This window comes from Epargyreus clarus, unplaced genomic scaffold, assembly GCF_041222505.1.
Source record: "Epargyreus clarus isolate Ecla_fem2 unplaced genomic scaffold, WU_Ecla_fem_2.2 ptg000012l, whole genome shotgun sequence".
Taxonomy (NCBI): domain Eukaryota; kingdom Metazoa; phylum Arthropoda; class Insecta; order Lepidoptera; family Hesperiidae; genus Epargyreus; species Epargyreus clarus.
In genome coordinates, this window is record NW_027332220.1 from 11,897,967 (window position 1) to 11,915,401 (window position 17,435).

At 36.8% G+C, this 17,435-nt stretch overlaps 2 protein-coding genes across 2 annotated transcripts in view; one reads left to right on the forward strand and one right to left on the reverse strand.

The window, feature by feature from the left end:
- Positions 1-4,261: 4,261 nt before the first annotated feature.
- Gld (Glucose dehydrogenase) overlaps positions 4,262-17,435 on the reverse strand; it is a 45,846-nt gene continuing 32,672 nt past the window's right edge. The window contains exons 2-11 of the mRNA XM_073078595.1: positions 13,859-14,008; positions 12,146-12,266; positions 11,606-11,751; positions 10,876-11,134; positions 10,240-10,501; positions 9,690-9,925; positions 9,034-9,277; positions 8,512-8,776; positions 7,945-8,085; positions 4,262-5,095 (exon numbers count right to left, since the gene is read on the reverse strand). Of these exons, the coding sequence (XP_072934696.1) occupies positions 4,991-5,095; positions 7,945-8,085; positions 8,512-8,776; positions 9,034-9,277; positions 9,690-9,925; positions 10,240-10,501; positions 10,876-11,134; positions 11,606-11,751; positions 12,146-12,266; positions 13,859-14,008 (1,929 nt within the window). The 3' untranslated portion in view covers positions 4,262-4,990. The remainder of the gene's footprint in view (positions 5,096-7,944; positions 8,086-8,511; positions 8,777-9,033; positions 9,278-9,689; positions 9,926-10,239; positions 10,502-10,875; positions 11,135-11,605; positions 11,752-12,145; positions 12,267-13,858; positions 14,009-17,435) is intronic.
- LOC140746442 (uncharacterized) lies at positions 5,458-7,625 on the forward strand. Its single transcript, XM_073078596.1, has 4 exons — positions 5,458-5,546; positions 5,987-6,173; positions 6,505-6,597; positions 7,378-7,625. Exons 2-4 carry the CDS (start codon positions 5,988-5,990, stop codon positions 7,576-7,578), a joined length of 480 nt encoding a protein of 159 aa, XP_072934697.1. The 5' UTR covers positions 5,458-5,546; position 5,987; the 3' UTR covers positions 7,579-7,625.

A 17,435-nucleotide genomic window follows, 5' to 3' on the forward strand; every position in this document is an offset into this window, starting at 1 on the left:
ATAAATTTTCTATGTAATGTAGTCAATACGTGTGGATCTTTGAAAAAGCCTTTTAAATCACATATGAATGTAGGATAATGTAGACTTTTTGAAAGTGAAATGTTACATTTTTTACTGTTTGTTCATGGGGATAATGAGGGGGTTACTGAAAATTATGCGGCCGAGGACGTCACAAATTATGTGCTTTTATTTTTGTATTTTTACGTTTATTGTCAATGTGAGAGATATTGACAAAAGTATCATAGTGTAGACTACGACAGGTTTTGGCACAGTTAAATATCCTGTAGTCCAACTATATGGTGTCTGTGGTAATAATATATCATTTATATCTGCTATAATGTAACCGTTTATGTTGCTATTGTAGTTTCAAAGATTCGATGACATCATAAGACACTTTCCAACTTGTCGTGATTTACAACAATTGGGTACAGCAGATGGGTGGTTCCGAAGACCTGAAGAGTTACGAATAGTTTAAGTAAGAAATGTTTTTTGTCACTATATTGGTATGAGCAACCGTAATACATAGGAGGCTAGGAAACTTTGGATTACGATTATCTGATCCATTAAACTTCAAAGTTCACTTAACTGATCTAGTCTCTTAGGGGAACAGTAGTTCTTAACTTACTGTAGTCATAATATATAACGTTCTTTATTAGTGTGAATAGCACCCAAAAGACAGAGTTTTTGTGTGCTTGTGTCTAGCTTTGTGTGTAGGTCTTACTTGATGACGTGATCTAATAATCAAAAGTTGTGACTTTGCTGTTTAAAAACTAAATAAATTTAATTACTTGTGTTGAAAGATTTTTTGTGATACCTATATATGCAAATCTGCGAAGTAGAATAAAGGTTCATGAATGTCGTTTGAAATAATTACTCATTTATGGTTATACAATTTCTGATAAAATACTGAAAAATATTTCCTTACTTCGAAATAGGAAATGAAGAAATTATGTGAAGTCTACCAACGCACATTTGGTCGGCGTGGTGGACCGTATTAATCCTTCATATTTGAGAGATTTGTTCCCAGCACTGTCACTGAAAGTAGCGAGTCACAGTAGTGTTAAGGTAGTAGCCAAACTAGTTATAAGTGTAGCATGTTTTTTTGCGTGTATTATAAAAATGGTTGAAAAAATTATAAAAAAAATGCTTGATATAAAATAATATGTTACTTAAGTCTTGAATATTTTATAATGTCGATTTTAATGTATGTGAAGGTAATGTGAAATCTATTTATTGATGTGAGTTTGAAGTAGTGGTGTCTCCCCAGCTGTGAGGGAGACCCGCTTAGCGAGGGGACATAAAAGGATTGCAGTCAATAGAATTACTTCAGACGAATGCCCACCAGATACTCGTATAATATGATATTTGACATCTAGAACTTGCCTGGAGAAAAAAGAATTGCCGACATAGCACCGTGTACATACGGTGCTATGTCGCTCGGATAGACCGATATTATACTGGTTAATTAAGTTAATCTATGAATTAGTATGTGTGACATGACTAGCTGTCCGCATTGCACCTTACCTGATTGGCCAAATTGTATTGCACCGAACAAATAAAGTTCCGTAGTAGAGCACGATGTTACGCTTCTCTATTCTGAGATAGTTTATAAAAATGTATTTTTATAAGGGGCTGTCCAATAATCATGTGAGGCTCGAAAGGGGGGGGGGAGTCCATAAAAAATCACGAAATATCACAAGGGGGGTAAAATAATAAATCACGTGTACTTATTTTTTCGGCAAGCGCGCGATACTCGAACCGAAAAGCGGCGATACATATATTTATTTTTTACTTGCAAGATGCTTATCCAGTTATTGGTGTTGAAGAAAGTCTTGCTAATCCGTGGTCCGAAAATATTGTACATTAAATAATGTTCATGAACTAGTACAAAAAACTTTTTCGCATTTCTTGCATTATTTTTATGTCAGTCAAAAACAAACTGCAACCTTTCTGTCTACCTCTGAACGTTATTATGGTAGTCTTTAATTTTCTATAATAAAATTAGGTGATACTTATACCAGTATTTTTTTATAAATAAAAAAATAGATTCTTTGCAGGTACGAAAAAATATACGTGATATAGGGGGGAGGGGGGAGGGGTAGTCTCAAACCTCACCACGTATCACCAAGGGGGAGGGGGGGGGGGGTCAAAAAATGCCAAAAAAACCATCACATGATTAATGGATGGCCCCTAATCATGTAAAACGTTGTTGATATCGTTGACGTATTAATGCAGAATGTAGAATGCAGACCCGCTGTGCAGATATGCTGTAGAATGAAGACCCGATGGCCATTTAACATCGTTGATGTTAAGATGTGTTTTTCACAATTGTAGCACTTCTAATTCGGACATTATTATATCACACCCGAAGATTATGTGCTTTACTGTGCTGTGCGGATCGTCACTATTAGACATGTAATTTAATCTTTACGAATCTATACCCTTGCAGTTGTAGAAAGATATGTTTAGATGTAACTCTTCACGCCCTCTGTGACAGATATATTAATATTAATCATTACTACTATCTAATCTAATTTTCTAATGTGTCTTGAATATATAACGGAAAGTAGATTTGATTATGTATTTTGTATGCTTATTGTAACGATGAAACGATTTGAATTTATTCGTGGTTTATAGTTGTAAGATGATATATGGGAACTTAGTTTGTAAGGCCTTTTCCTAGTATAGTCCGACAAACTTATCAGTGCGTGTATCAGTAAACGGCTATGTTCTATTGTCTGGTCATTTATAGAACTTCATTAACGATGTTGCGAATTTTATTTGCTAAAAACAGAATTTTAATTTTTTGTTGCGACCTGTAAAACTAGGACTTTGTTATTTGTGAATAAAATGAAGAATTATAAATATTGTCAAAATTGTCCATTCCTTAGATACCTTCGACAATCTAGCAAAATTATGATCGCCTGTCGCACCATACATACATAAAATAGTTTGTCGGACTGTATACTTTAGTTTTTGAGATTTAAGCCTTGTAATTGGACATATGTGAGCATTGAGCATATTATTTCTAAGTGTATCAAGTATTGTAGCTATCTTAAATAACTACTTGTATCTATTATAACGTAACTTTAGAAGCACTAATTATTTTTTTATTAATTTATCAATGGATGTCGTAAAATTTATAAACGATTCTGACTAAAAATGTTACTAAATTGGGTATCATATTAGGGATGGCTGTCATTATTAGAATTAGACCAACTTTAAGTATTTTTGGATTTGAGAGATTTAAATGTATTTTTGGATTTGGGACGAGCATGCAGTCCACCTGATGGTAAGTGGCTACTGCTGCCCATGGACATCTATAATCAACCCCAGATAGGATTAGATATTCCTACTGGAGGTCGGGCACAGATGCGCCGCTACCCCTGAGGACTAAGCTCGAACGCCTCGGAAAAGTCTGTCTCCCTTACCAAACCCTTCAAATCGGAATACAGCAGCGCCTAACACTGCTGTCATTAGGTAGAAATAGGTGTGGCGGTGGTGCCGCCGGAGTCGAACCACAAAGGGATCTACCACCTTCATTATAGTCATTGGTTCTATTATTAAAACCCCAAAATGATAGAGGGCTCCACAACTGTATTCAGTTTTAGTTTTAATGTGGTCAGGCATATTAGTCATGGGAAATATAGTCAAGATTTTTATTTTTACTTCTTTAGTTTAATAATAATAATCAATCATATAAGTGTAAGCTCAAAAAAATCTAAGTGTTGTGTGTTTGCAAAATATCATTGAAATTACTATTTAGGATTTACCTAATTAAAAAACTATTTAATATGTAATGGAATATTTACTCAAACTTTTGTCCTGTCAGTACATTATTGGAATAAAATTATTTAATCAATTTGTTTTATTTTATTTATGATTTAATCTGCGTAATAGATAGGATACTTCTGCGTTTGTGGGAGGAGTTTCAGGTTTGAGGATCCGATGATTATAACTATCGCATTTTATAGTTAACGCTCACGGCGTTGTTAGATAAATAAGGTTTGCGTATTAGACAAGTCAGTCCCCAGTACCTTTCTGTACCCAGAAAGCTTGTACCGAAAATATTATGTCTCATATAACCATGAGACAGAATAAGATGAATCAGTGCCTGATTTATTAATGTCAGTTTTATTAATATTTATGATGGTCTAGATTTAAATGGGAAGAAATACATCGCGTGCTACAATGTTTTTAGTAAATTTCAGACTATTAGAGTATTTCCTTTACATCGAAATCATCTCCATTAAATAAGTAATTAGAAATATTGTAAATAAAATTTTATTGACACAATCATTTTACACAAACATACAAATCTTACAGAAGTTTTTGTATACCTAGTAGATAAATATGAAAACTTAAAATTATAAAACCTAAAAGACTTAATACTAAACTTAATAATAGTTTTATAATTCAAACTAATAAATACTACTTTGTACATAATATAGTAAACTTTATTAATCTACCTAAGAGTATTTTGGATCTTATTGAAGATGCAAGCATTTTTATAAATATCAATATCTCCGAGTGAATATTGTTTAATATTTGAATTTACGTTTCCGTATCAAAAAACCAAAGACAACTTCAACAATAAATGTTAAAAATCAAGGTACCTATCACACTATGGATTGTTGGTTGAAGATTAAAGTTACTTATGACACAAGTTTACAGCATTAAATATTGTTTCATCTCACGTTTTCATAGGTTCATAATCGGAGATTATTACAAAACATAATTTCATTTTGATAAAAAAACAGAACATTATTATTGGTTTTGGTTCGTAGTCTAGTCAAAAATTCATTTATTTATTTTATCCATTCATGAACTAGAAAAAATATAAATGGCCAACCTACTAGGTTCCCGTATTCTTGAAATAGTCTAGCATCTCCAAAATATAAAATAATGTACATTGCACATTATGTTTTTCTGGTACAAGTAGGTAATTTGTTAACTCAATCTATACATGGTCTAGGAGTGGTCACGCTTGCTATTTGCCCTGGAGGGGCCACGTCCACTGCCAGCCAGGGTGTCTGGTCTCGCTGACGGACAGCACGTTGGAGACTCCGCCATGATGACCCAGTGGGAAGGGCGCCTGCAACAAACAATATTAAATGGCACATTTTATTAAAAGATTCTGTACTAGTATAGTAGTAGTATAGTTTAAGTCAGAATTATTTTTTTGGGACTTTGAGATGACCGTTTGGTCTTTTAATTGAAATTATAAATAGATTACTAACGCAGCGAAAAAAGATCAATTCTCACAGTGAAAAAACAAAATAATGGATACAAAAAAATCAATTCGGTATTTTCCTTATAGGAAACTAACAACTTCACTGTTATACCAAATTATTGTGCGGTTACAAAACAAAATCCCCTGCCTATTATTAAGATCATACGACTCAAAATAAATATTAGAAACAAGATTTGTTTACCATGTATTTTTAAACGCGTATCAGTGTCGTGTCGTTTCTTGTTTCTTACAATATCTAAAAGTTTTAAGTGTTAGTTTCAAATGCGCAGTGATCATACTTGTATTAAATCAGGTAAGATATTTGTTAACATAATAATATAGAAATAGGCCTCAGTTATATATTTTTTTCTTTTTTTATAATATAATAGGAGTAGCAGACGAGCATGCAGTCCACCTGATGGTAACTGGTTACTGCCGCCAATGGACATCTGTATTCAACCCCAGATAGGATTAGATATTCCTACCTAAGGTCAGCCACAGATGCGCCGTTACCCCTGAGGACTAAGCTGGAACGCCTCGGAAAAGTATGTCTCCCTTACCACGCCCTTCAAAACGGAACACAGCAGCGCTTAACACTGCTGTTATTAGGCAGAAATAGGTGTGGCGGTGGTGCCGCCGGAGTCGAACCACAAAGCGTAGTACGACCTTTGAATATAATATATTATAATAGATGTATCATGCATATGTGGGAATATAAATTACTTATTTTAGTTATTTTGATCTATTTTGCAGTATGCTCTATATACCATGTCTCTTGGCGGTGGTGGTAGCTACCCTGGGCTTAGTGACGAACAGCACAGTGTCAACAGAAGTCAACCTCCCGATCCCAAGGATTTATGGCATTTCTCATGAGACTTCAGGACCTGTCATCCATTGGTCACTTGAAGATAGTGAGGACGAAGCAGTTTTAGGTTATAAAGTAGGTGCCTATTCTTTACTTATTTTACAATATTAAGGTAAAAAACGAGCAAGCCCATCTGTAGTAGTTATTACGCAGAAACAGGTGAGGCGGAAGTGCCTCCTTAGTCGAACTACAAAGGGTTTTACCATCTTAGAAATGTCTAGATAAGTATGTTATATAACAAAAGAAAAAACAGGCATTCTAAACACGTGGTATGGGGCAGTGACAGGTAGATACGCCATCATGTGTACCTACAGCTCTACATACCTATATGCCGTTTTCCTTACACACCTTTCATACCAGAACACCAGTTTCTTTATAATACAGCAACATAATTCCATTATTTCAGGTCAAGTTGTGGGAAGTAGGATGCGTAACAAAATTGAAGCACAAAACGGTCAACGGCGAAACAGTCGCTGTTAGGGAACGAGTAATGCCCCGGGTAGGTTTGTTAATTTTTTTTTCTGACCTATACTCAGGGAGTTTTCAGTACTCTACTCGACACTACAGTTTAAATAAACTTGTTGAGACCAATAATAGTAGTGAACATTTAAAAAAAAAAAAAACTTATTCTATTCTATTCTATAAAAATGTATCAATTCAAAAAATATCGAATTTGATGGGCGAGATATACCACAGCTTTCTTTTTTTTATAATAGAAGAGTAGCAGACGAGCATGTAGTCCACCTGATGGTAAGTGGCTACTGCCGCCCATGGACATCTGTAATCAACCCCAGATAGGATTAGATATTCCTACCTGAGGTCGGCCACAGATGCGCCGCTACTCCTGAGGACTAAGGTGGAACGCCTCGGAAAAGTCTGTCTCCCTTACCACACCCATCAAACCGGAACACAGCAGCGCTTAACACTGCTGTTATTAGGTAGAAATAGGTGTGGCGGTGGTGCCGCCGGAGTCGAACCACAAAATTTTTGCCATTCAGAATGGACAATCCAGGTGGTCATGTATTTAAAGCTGGGTTCGTAAGGAGTGGTTCGCCCTGGGTCTCCGATCTTGAGGGGGCCTCCAAACACAGTTGCTAATAAAAAATAAGGTCGTCAGAACTAAATAATTCTGTGAGCGGAAATGTCTCCGAATCACAGGCGAACTTTTTACACTGGGGGCCTCCATTCAACTTTCCGCACCGGGCCTCCAACGACCTTAGTCCGCCACTGATTTAAACAGAAATACTTACTTAATTATATATATATCTGTTCCTTTCAGCTGAGGGATTATTCAACTCTGCGCAACCTGAAGGAGTTTACGCAAGAAGGGGTGAATAATTCCAGCTTTTTTATGAAGAACATAGAGCATTCGACAGACGTGCCCTATCTCATTAGGGTGTCTGCGTACAGCGCGTCGGGGGAGGGGCCGCTGTCTCTCCCTCTTAGGTTCCAAGTAATGGGCGGGTATAAATGTACGTAAGATAAACATTGTATACCGTTTCAATTTGCAATAAAAATGTGTGTTTTTGTGTGTTGTTATTAATTCTTAATTGTAGTTCCTTTTACCACTTCTTCTCCATAGTGAAACAATTTCTGAATCATTTTCCATTTTCAAAGATATTCGAAAAGATTTTCACTTTCTAAAATTACCCCACGAGATGCATTGCATATGATATACGGAATACGGAAATTAGGGAATTTAGAGTGGAATTCAACAGTAGGCATTTTTGTGGCAAGTAGATTTGCCCCACACTTTGCCTCACCTAATAAGGCATAACATGTATCCAGAAATATCTCGTCATCTTCTTTTCCGAGAACAGATTCCCAAGGTTCCTTGTGTACATACCTGGATGCCTCCAAGCCAGCGCTGCTTTATGAAGTCCGCGGCGCGCTCTCCAATCATAACTGTTGGAGCGTTTGTGTTGCCAGACGTTACCGTCGGCATTATACTGGCATCTGCTACTCGGAGTCTGTCAATACCCTGGACCTGAAGTGAGGTAACAAGTAATTAGTGAAGTATTAAGAAACTTGAATTTTTGGCTTTATTAGAAAATAACCACTGCTTTGGGTTTAATGAAACACACATAGAGATAAATAAATTATATGCTCAGCTTCATATTAAAAAGTGTTGGTACCTTCGCATATCCGGAACACAAGTTTCTACCACCTTCTAAAAGAAGTTCGTAGGGGCAGAGATAATTAAGTCAATTTTTCGCTTAAAATAAACACTGTAAAACAACATGTATAATTTGTTTCGTCACAAAATATCTACGATAATCTTATTAATTCTATGTCTATCAGGCATTGATTTGTTATATTACATTCCTTATTCATGAGAAAATAATGATTTCTCATGAAATACAAGAATGTACAGAAAGTGCAAGTACAGAATATTATGTATTTATAAATTTACCTGCAGGAAATTATCAACAACAGCGGTAGGGTCTCCTCTCGGTCCCATCTTGCAGGAGCCTGCCTGATGGTTCTCGGGCGCGGTCTGCATCCTCACGGCGCACTCCCAGTACGCGTCGCACCCGAACTTGAGCTTCTCACACCCCTTCACGGGTGTCTTGTCGAGTTTCACCCCGTACCGCTTCAGCGCTTTGGTTTCTGACAGCTTGATGGCGAACTTGATGCCTTCGACTAAGGTTTTCACGTCGTCTGGGTTTGTAAGGTAGCTGTGATATAGATATTGATTTTATTTTTATTCCGACACTGTTAGGTGTTTTCTATTCATTCATCATAAAATAATTGTAGTGCAGGTTACATTCCACTACTTGATAAGTGGTCACTCCAGGTCAATAGCATTTGAGTCATATTTTGGAGATACATAAACTTTCGACCTTATTTATTTTTATCATACCAAGGAATTGAAAACTTTAGTTATGGGAAGAAATTAAATAATTTTATTTTTAACATATCACATTAAACTCACTTTACATATATCTTGGGGTAAGCGAAAGGATCCGCACTAGCTATCTCCAGCCTGCCCCTGCTCTTGGGGTGCAGCACTGTCGGGATGATCTGGATGCTCCTGGAGCCGTTGTCCAGCCTCTCCCCCACCATGCCGGTCTTGGCGCAGTCCGCCAGGAACCCGCCGAAGAACATCTGCACGTCGGGGTTATCTTCAGCCGGGTTCGAGTACTTGGTGTTGATGAATGCTGTCACTTCGGAGATGCCTGAGAATGATAAATTAAAAAGCATAATTATGAGGATGGGATGAGTAAAGGTACAATATAGGACTCGTGTTGTTGACATACATATCTTATGTATGTAGCTATATAAGGTGTCTATTGCGTTGGGCGTATTGGATTTTTCATTATTTCGTAATTAATATTTCACAAGCTTTAAAATTCATTTAAAAGTCTCTCATTCGGAGATACCTATGTGTTGCGTTGAATCTCTTATTACATTGCTATACTCTACATTGTAACAGTACTATGAAGTTACAATGTAGAGTATAGCAATGTACCTACATATACTTTATTTTTGATCTTGAATTGTATTCAGAAGTAGATATCTTCTATTTCCAAAGAGGTGTTTTAACGAGCCAATTAAATTAAAATAAAATATACAGGTCTGTATAATTACCAGTGCCGGACATAAGTCCATCTCTGAACAGCAGGTACTCCATAGCGGTCGCCCAGTTGAGGGGCGCAGTGTTGTTGTCATTCACGTGGAAGTTCAGGAAGTGAGCCACGTGGTTGTGTAGGTTTCTGCCCACTGCGGGAAGCCGGTGAACAACCGGGACTCCAGCTCTGGATAGCACCTCCGGGTCTCCGATACCACTGAGTTGGAGAAGCTGAGGAGATGCTACGGCGCCAGCACTAAAGATTGAAAGATATATTAATACTCTTCCTAAATTCTTTGTCAATCTGTACTTAGATATGATGGTGGATTGTGAGCCCTTCTGACTCTAAGAGGAGGCTTTTGCTCAGCGGTGCTGTTTTTTGCTTGATAAGCATTTTAGTTGCTCTTTCCTACTTTCCTATACTGTCTATATTCTCTCTATTGGGTCTGGGTCTTTGTGTGTTTCAATGGCACCCACGATACAGGGAATCCTAGGGCTTTGTATGTAGAAAGTGTTATAAAAGCGTTATAATATTTCTTCGATTCCTACATAAATATTTTCATCACATACCTGACAATAATTTCATTATTGGCAAAGATTGTCTCAGTGCCGCCGAAGCTGTTGCGCACTTCGACAGCGTACGCCTGCCGCGTGGTCTGGTTGATGAGCACCCGCGCCACCGTGGCGTTGAGCATCACGTGCAGGTTGGGGCGGTGCTTCGCGGGCCGGAGGAAGGCGCGCGCCACGCTCAGCCGGGACCCGTTGCGGTTGGTGGTTTGCGCAATTGAGAAGCCGGTGTGGTGCTCGCCGTTGAGGTCTCGGACTTGGTATCCTGGAGAATGTTCAAATTATTAAATGAATAGTATAAAACGTGCTATCGTAGTCTTTTAACACATTGCTGGGTGTAATCCAATCTAAGCTAAGCTTGCTACTTTGAATGGTCCTGATAAAAGTTATTAAACAGGCATTTGTTACATTTGTTTTTAGCAGGTATGTCATAATTTAAGTAAATATTTGAATACTTCAAATAGTTTTGGTTTTATACAAAGTATTTTCTCTTAGGCCTATCGTAACGAACAATACGCTACGAAGTCGTAGCAATGTTACGATATACGATACAAATGTAACGCTGTCGTTTGAAGGACGTCGCAGTAAGGCTCTATTTTTTATTTCTTGTATTTACAAGGAATAGGTATAAACATTCACCTAATTCCTCCCCGGCCTTCACAATACTGTAGCTCAACGGAGGATGGTACGGGAACTGGGAAACGGTAAGTGGTCCACCAGTGCCGTGGTACCCTCGGTCCATGGTCTCGATCTGCTTGTTGTCCTCGGACTTGAGGAAGTAGGGCAGCACGTCGTCGTAGGACCAGCCCTCGTTGCCAGCCGCCGCCCAGCTGTCGTAGTCCTTGCGGGACCCTCGGATGTACATCATACCGTTCATCACTGATGTGCCGCCTAGCACCTGAAGAAATAGAGAATTAGGTTAATATTATCATGGGATAGTTAATTACAGTGATATGAGTATTTTACACATTGTCATAAATAATTATGGTCCTACAAAGCTGGGCGAAAATTAAATCAAATCCAGAATCTTCTGTATGATGACACTATCGTCGCATGGGCTTTCTTTTCTACATGAGATTATTTACAAATGTCAGGGCTAGGGATTCTTGTTCTATATTTCTTAGAACAGTGTTCTAAAGTAGATGATATCGCCTCCTTGTAGGCGCTGTAAGCCTACAGCTACAGGGGACGATGAAGGAAGATCAAATTTGAATGTTGGTGGTTTGCGAGGCTACACTCGTTTCCCAGGCAGAAGTGTGATGTTTTCGCCTACTTATTTTCTACCTTTGAGAGGCGCTAGATAATAGTACATTTAAATCCCGACATTTGAAATAAGTTTGAAAATGGTGTAAGGCTTAGTGTGACGCACCTTTCCTCTCGGCCAGTAGCACTTCCTGCCCTTCTCTGCGAGGCAGGCGGCGGGCTCCGGCTCCGTGGTGTACCCCCAGTCGATGCTGGACCCGATGAAGTTGAGGAACATGGACGGCACTTGCGTTCCCGTCGGCTCGTCGAAACCTGGAGAATATTATATTACTTATAACCCATGTACCATTTTTAAGATGTTTGTTAGAGCTTGTTGAGGGTACTTAGAGGTCTTTTTTATGTGAATAGTAAAAATTGTAAGTTAACTTAAAATAGCGTGCACTGTGCAACTGTACTTTAAGTCCTGGGTTAAAGTATTATGAAAATACCCAATGTAACACTACTCTAATCTTTGTTAGTATTAAGTGTATTTAGGAATTATTAGATTTTAGGGACTTTTTAAATCAGTGAATACACAAAGATAAAATTGTCAATAACGAAACCAATTCTAGTTTTGGTCACTTGTTATTCGGTGTGCAAGACCATCTACCATCGAAAAAGGTATGGTATAAATAAAGTTATTCTTTTTAAAAAAATATAGTCATACCAGCTTCCAGCAGCAGCACTCTCCACTCAGGGACCTCTGACAGCCGTGCCGCCACCACCGACCCCGCCGACCCTCCCCCCACCACTATGAAGTCGTATACCGAGTCCATGTGTTTTCGATACTGGAATTATGATTAGCAATCATTAATTTTAACACAAATACATAATTATACGATATGACGTAGTGGTTACTGTATCGGTTTGACTCCCAAAGGGTTCGGGGTTCGATCCGTTAATAAATAATTATGATATTTGATTTTTTTCAGATCGCACAGAAAATTGCAAGAAATAACATAATGATACCTTACAAAATATTAGTAAATTGATCATAATAAATGTATGCGTAATATAATTCGAGACCGTGTGAATCTAAACATAACGAATTATCATGTAAGAAATATTATAAGGAGTGTAAAAAGAAAAACATTTTTTAGGTTTATTGTTAGGTGTAGAGTAGTTTACAAAACTTAGCATGTTTAATGAAATATGTACTTATGAAAATATCATAGCTGCCAGTTGTAGGCACAAAGACTTTTCATGGAAATAACAATACATTTAAATATATCCTATAAACCATATTAAAACAATCGCCACTTTGATATAACAGAGTACTAGCAGCATTTCAACCTATTTTTCGAATAGTTCCGTCGTTACCAGTTACCATTACACAGTTCACGATCAGTTTCCAATCACAGATCCATTGAGCCACGACCAACACGCAACCGACGCAAATAACTACAAATCGACCCCTCAAGGAATACTTACTGCAATGAAACACGAAGCGCCGCAACCCGTAACCTTTCGTAATTATCGGGCAATACATCGAGATGGTTTTATTGCGTCTAAATAACCGCTTACAAAACTATACTTACTATTATATTATTATTCTCTTATGGATAATTTAGTATTTGTAATAAAGTTTCTTAAACCATAATATTAAAAATACTAAATTATTATTATTGTGCATATGCACACAATAGAAACTTAGAAACTTTAATTATTCTATGTTGTAATATTAACAGTTTTTAATATTTTTAAACGCTTTATATTAGCTTCACTTGTATGTTTGTCAGTGAGTAACTCCGTTTTTCAGTAGGAAAAGATCAACATACATCCTTAAAATTATGACGCTTTGTGGATGCTTAATGTGAACAGCAGTAGTAGTTTAAAGCGTGGGGTGATTTTGAAAATATCAAAGTGGTGGTCCTTCTGCTCATGTCTGTCAATAAAATATTTACTCGGTACTTAACCGAGAGTGTGCACCCCACGCTTTTTTACAATTAAATATATCTTTTTTTGTTGTTAATACAATTTTTCATTAAAAAATTTCTAAGATTATTTTATATTTTTTAGTTAGCTTTCTATAAAAGCGTGTACTTTAGTTTTTTTAAACTATATTTATTATACATTTAGCTAAATTATTTTGCGTCTACTCAATTTATGTAAGGGAGTGGTGTTAGCTCAGCGATATGAATTTTGACTTGGAATTTTAGTTTGATTCTATCGATTCAATAATACTACCTTATATATATACGGCCTAGGGGTAAACTCGAAACTTTCTCATTATTATACTTTTGAGAGGATTCTTACAGCATTTTTGTCTCAAAAAAATTTTCGTGCGGTCTGACATCGATATGATGATAACATCGTCGTGCGGGTAGTCTTATTACAAAATATAGCTATTGAAATGACATTTTTTATGTTTGAAACACACCTGTGCCCTTCCACACGGGTCCTCCAAGTCGCACTGACTGCGCAGGAACACCTCGAGCAGCCCCATGAACAGCATGAAGGCGCCGCCACCGCACGTGGCCGCCAGCGTCGGGCCCGGCTGCGTCATCGGACAGTCGCACGTCAGCGTCATCTATAAACGAAAATCGGTTAGAACTCTGAAGATAGAACAAGTTAAAAATGTATAGTCGAAGTCATGTACACACTCATAACAAAATCCTGATTTGACGCTGAATGAGTTCTTAAGTATGTATGAAGCCTGCTAAACCCCGTTTGGCCAGGATAGTGGATTATGTCTGTTATACTCAGGATTCCAAGTTTAATTTCAGCTTAAAATAATCCAAATTATCAATTATCAGTTTAAATTCGTAAGTATTTAGATAAACAGATTTGGTCATAATATCAGTCGAGCAACAGCTGTTTTATTACCACCAATCTGTGTGGTAACAGAAGAACTGATGATATATTTTTAAACGATAACACTGAACACATATTACTAAAAATCTCTCTAAACGGGGTGAGATTTCGTGAGATCATGTAATGTGGTAGGTATAGGTATATAAAGTTATGCAATTTTAGCATGTGATATTGTATGATTATAATTTAATTTAAGCCAAAGCAAGTAAACAAATTAAAGTAACACGACTGACAACTTAAAGTTATTATTAAACAATTTCTTATTCAATAATTTTGAATGTTTTACCGGTTTTAATTTAGAACGCACACCACATAACTTCACTATTTTAAACTTGATGCAATATCAGTTTTGTAATATATATATATATCGCATATTTGACTTTTTTATATGTCTATGAGCTAGATGATGTGATGATTTTTGAAGGTGGTAGAACCCTTTGTGGTTTGACTCCTGCGGTAGGCGACAAACACCACCTATTTCTTCCTAGTAACAGCAATTATAAGCACTACTGTGTTAATGTTTGAAGGATGTGGCAAGGGAGACATACTTTTCCGACGCTTTCCAGCTTAATCGTCAGGGGCATCTGTGACTGACCTAAGATAGGAATGTCTAATCCTATCCGGGATTGATTATAGATGTCCATGGGCGGCAGTGGCCACTTACCATCATGTATACTGCTTTCTGGTCTGCTACTCCTATAAAAAAGATCAACCTCCTCCAAGTTGGTTTATCTCTGGCCCCCACACCAAACTAACGATTCTAAGCCGTACTAGTGGTCTGATGACCTCGTGTTCGATGATACAAAATTGAAGATAAAAAAAAGCGATGAGATAATCGTATCTTATCGTACTTTCAATGTTGGGATCAGCAATTTAATCTCTAAACTTATTGCAGTCAATCACTCTTTATGTCAAGGACGTTTTTGAAGCTTTATCGCTATTGTAAGCTTTTATAATCTGCTGTACTGATGAAAGAAATGTATTTTAAAGTGGTTTACTAACATTTCTGGATGAAAGAACAACGGATCTTACCTTTTTGGTAGTCTCACTGGTACATTTACTAGTACTTCTAGCTTTCAAGTGCTTGGTAAGGTATAGGTACAAACTTATATGTGCCAATCCGAATGAGTACTTACTCATAACTACTTACAAATAAATTTAAATAGCTACATATAATTGTTCGCTCAAATCGCTATTACACGGTTTTTGAAATGTTAAGCAAGCTATGGATCACCTTGTCCCGTCAGATAAATTAATTGATACGATACGTGAGTTAAGGCTACACTACTTTCCGTATTTGTGTTATTTTTGATGTTTGAACGAAACTTGGTATAATATACTTAGTTCCATTGCCATTGTCATTTGTATAGCGTTGCTGTGGTAAGTGATAAGTTCGAGGCGTTCGAAGTCCTCAGGTCCTCAGCGATCGCAGCATAAGATTTTTTGTAATAGAGGAAAGTTGGTTACTTTTTTTTTAACTTTATAACTAACGTTTTTATTGTAAAGTACTGCATATCCTCTTCGCTACCCCCGCGGTAGAGAAGAAACAAAAACTAACCATATGTGAGTTGGACTCGACGATTGTGTTGGTCGACCTCACACATCTGTCTGGAAACGGGGATTGAAACTACAGGCCTCCAGTACAGAGGTAGCTTTCCATGACCCTTGGCTATGAGCACAATTAGAAGAATGTACTTATACGACGTTGTGTCAAGGCTGCGTGTGTTCTGCAATGATCGCCGCGGGCGGGACGGCTCGCGGAATTATCTAGGTCCAGTTTGTCACTTGTTCAAATTTGGTAATATTGCCTTTCTAGAAAGGTGTGTACGACATGTGTGGTGATTAGCCAATATTCTAGTGTTATGTAGGGTCACACAAAAATAATTACATGTTAATAGGCATCATGCAATATAGCAATTTATTGAGTGGTGTCAGATTGGACACCTGTTAGACACTGCATAAGAATAATTAAGTTCAGACTCTAGCATAGGGGTTTATAACCTTTTCATGATATTGGATCGTTTACAAGGTGGTGTCATTAATAAAGAAGATTACTTAAGTCTGTTGTTGAAAGAAGTCAGCAAAGTAAAGGTGGATATTTTGCCGACGTCGCCGTAAAACACCGTGGAACTCTTCTGGTGCTAGTGCGGACCACTGGTGCAGAAATGTGCTCTAACAAGATATTCGAGTAATAATCACTAGTTCTCGGACTAAGCGTTCATGCAGTTTTTTGATTCGACATTGGCTAATCCAGCTGACGGGTTTTTATTCTCCCTTTATAAGCCTCCGAGAAGGTTAGACAAAGTACTTACTCATTTGCCATTATCTATATATCATTATCATTTTGCCATTATCTAAATCGCTTAATTTAGACATACATACACAATACACATTCAAAGTTTGGAAAGAAGTCCTTTACGACTATTTTGAATAAATAATCAGGATGAAGATTAGAGTTAAAAGCCTGAACACCCAGTGATTTAGAAAAATTTACACACTTCTAATAGGGTCAAACACAAAATGTTGAAAAAAAATGTTCGGAGGTTATAAATTTTTATTGGAAATATTTTTACCATAATTTTATGTATTTGTTTAACATAATAGACCTTATATTTATTTCTGTATGTATTAAAATTTAGTTCGTGTGTTCTTTTATTTTCATTTAAATAGGTTTTCATGGAAAAGTCCCCTCCTGTAGACTGTTCCAATGCGGAGTACTAAGGGCTATTTAAAAATATTGAAATGATAATTTATAAATTAAACTTCTTGATTTAATGATCATATATTACCTATGTGTACATTTAGTTACATATTAAAAAATCACATTATTATTTACTGAATAAACTGAATTAAACAGGTTGTTCCAAATTTTTACATCTTCTCTGTACACGCATAAAACTAGTGTAAATCTGCGTTTTTCGGAATGAATTTTAATGGTCTAATTCTAGGTGTTGGCAAAATTGAGTAATCTGTCAGTTGACAATTTAAATTACCGAAGAGAAATGCGTGCAAAATTTTATAAAATATATTTTTAAGTGCATACACAAGTTTTCGTAAAACATCAGCGCGTCTTTTCTTGATGATATGTAGAAAAGTAAGTATGATCATTTAAAATCTTTGATTATGCTGTAGTTGTTTGTTTT

What these genes read in the sequence shown, in the direction of transcription:
- LOC140746442 (XM_073078596.1), top strand. Translation starts at nt 5,988, where the DNA reads ATGCTCTATATACCATGTCTCTTGGCGGTGGTGGTAGCTACCCTGGGC. An exon ending in AAGCAGTTTTAGGTTATAAA is followed by an intron (nt 6,174 to 6,504) that starts GTAGGTGCCTAT and finishes CCATTATTTCAG; the next exon opens with GTCAAGTTGTGGGAAGTAGG. An exon ending in GGGAACGAGTAATGCCCCGG is followed by an intron (nt 6,598 to 7,377) that starts GTAGGTTTGTTA and finishes TGTTCCTTTCAG; the next exon opens with CTGAGGGATTATTCAACTCT.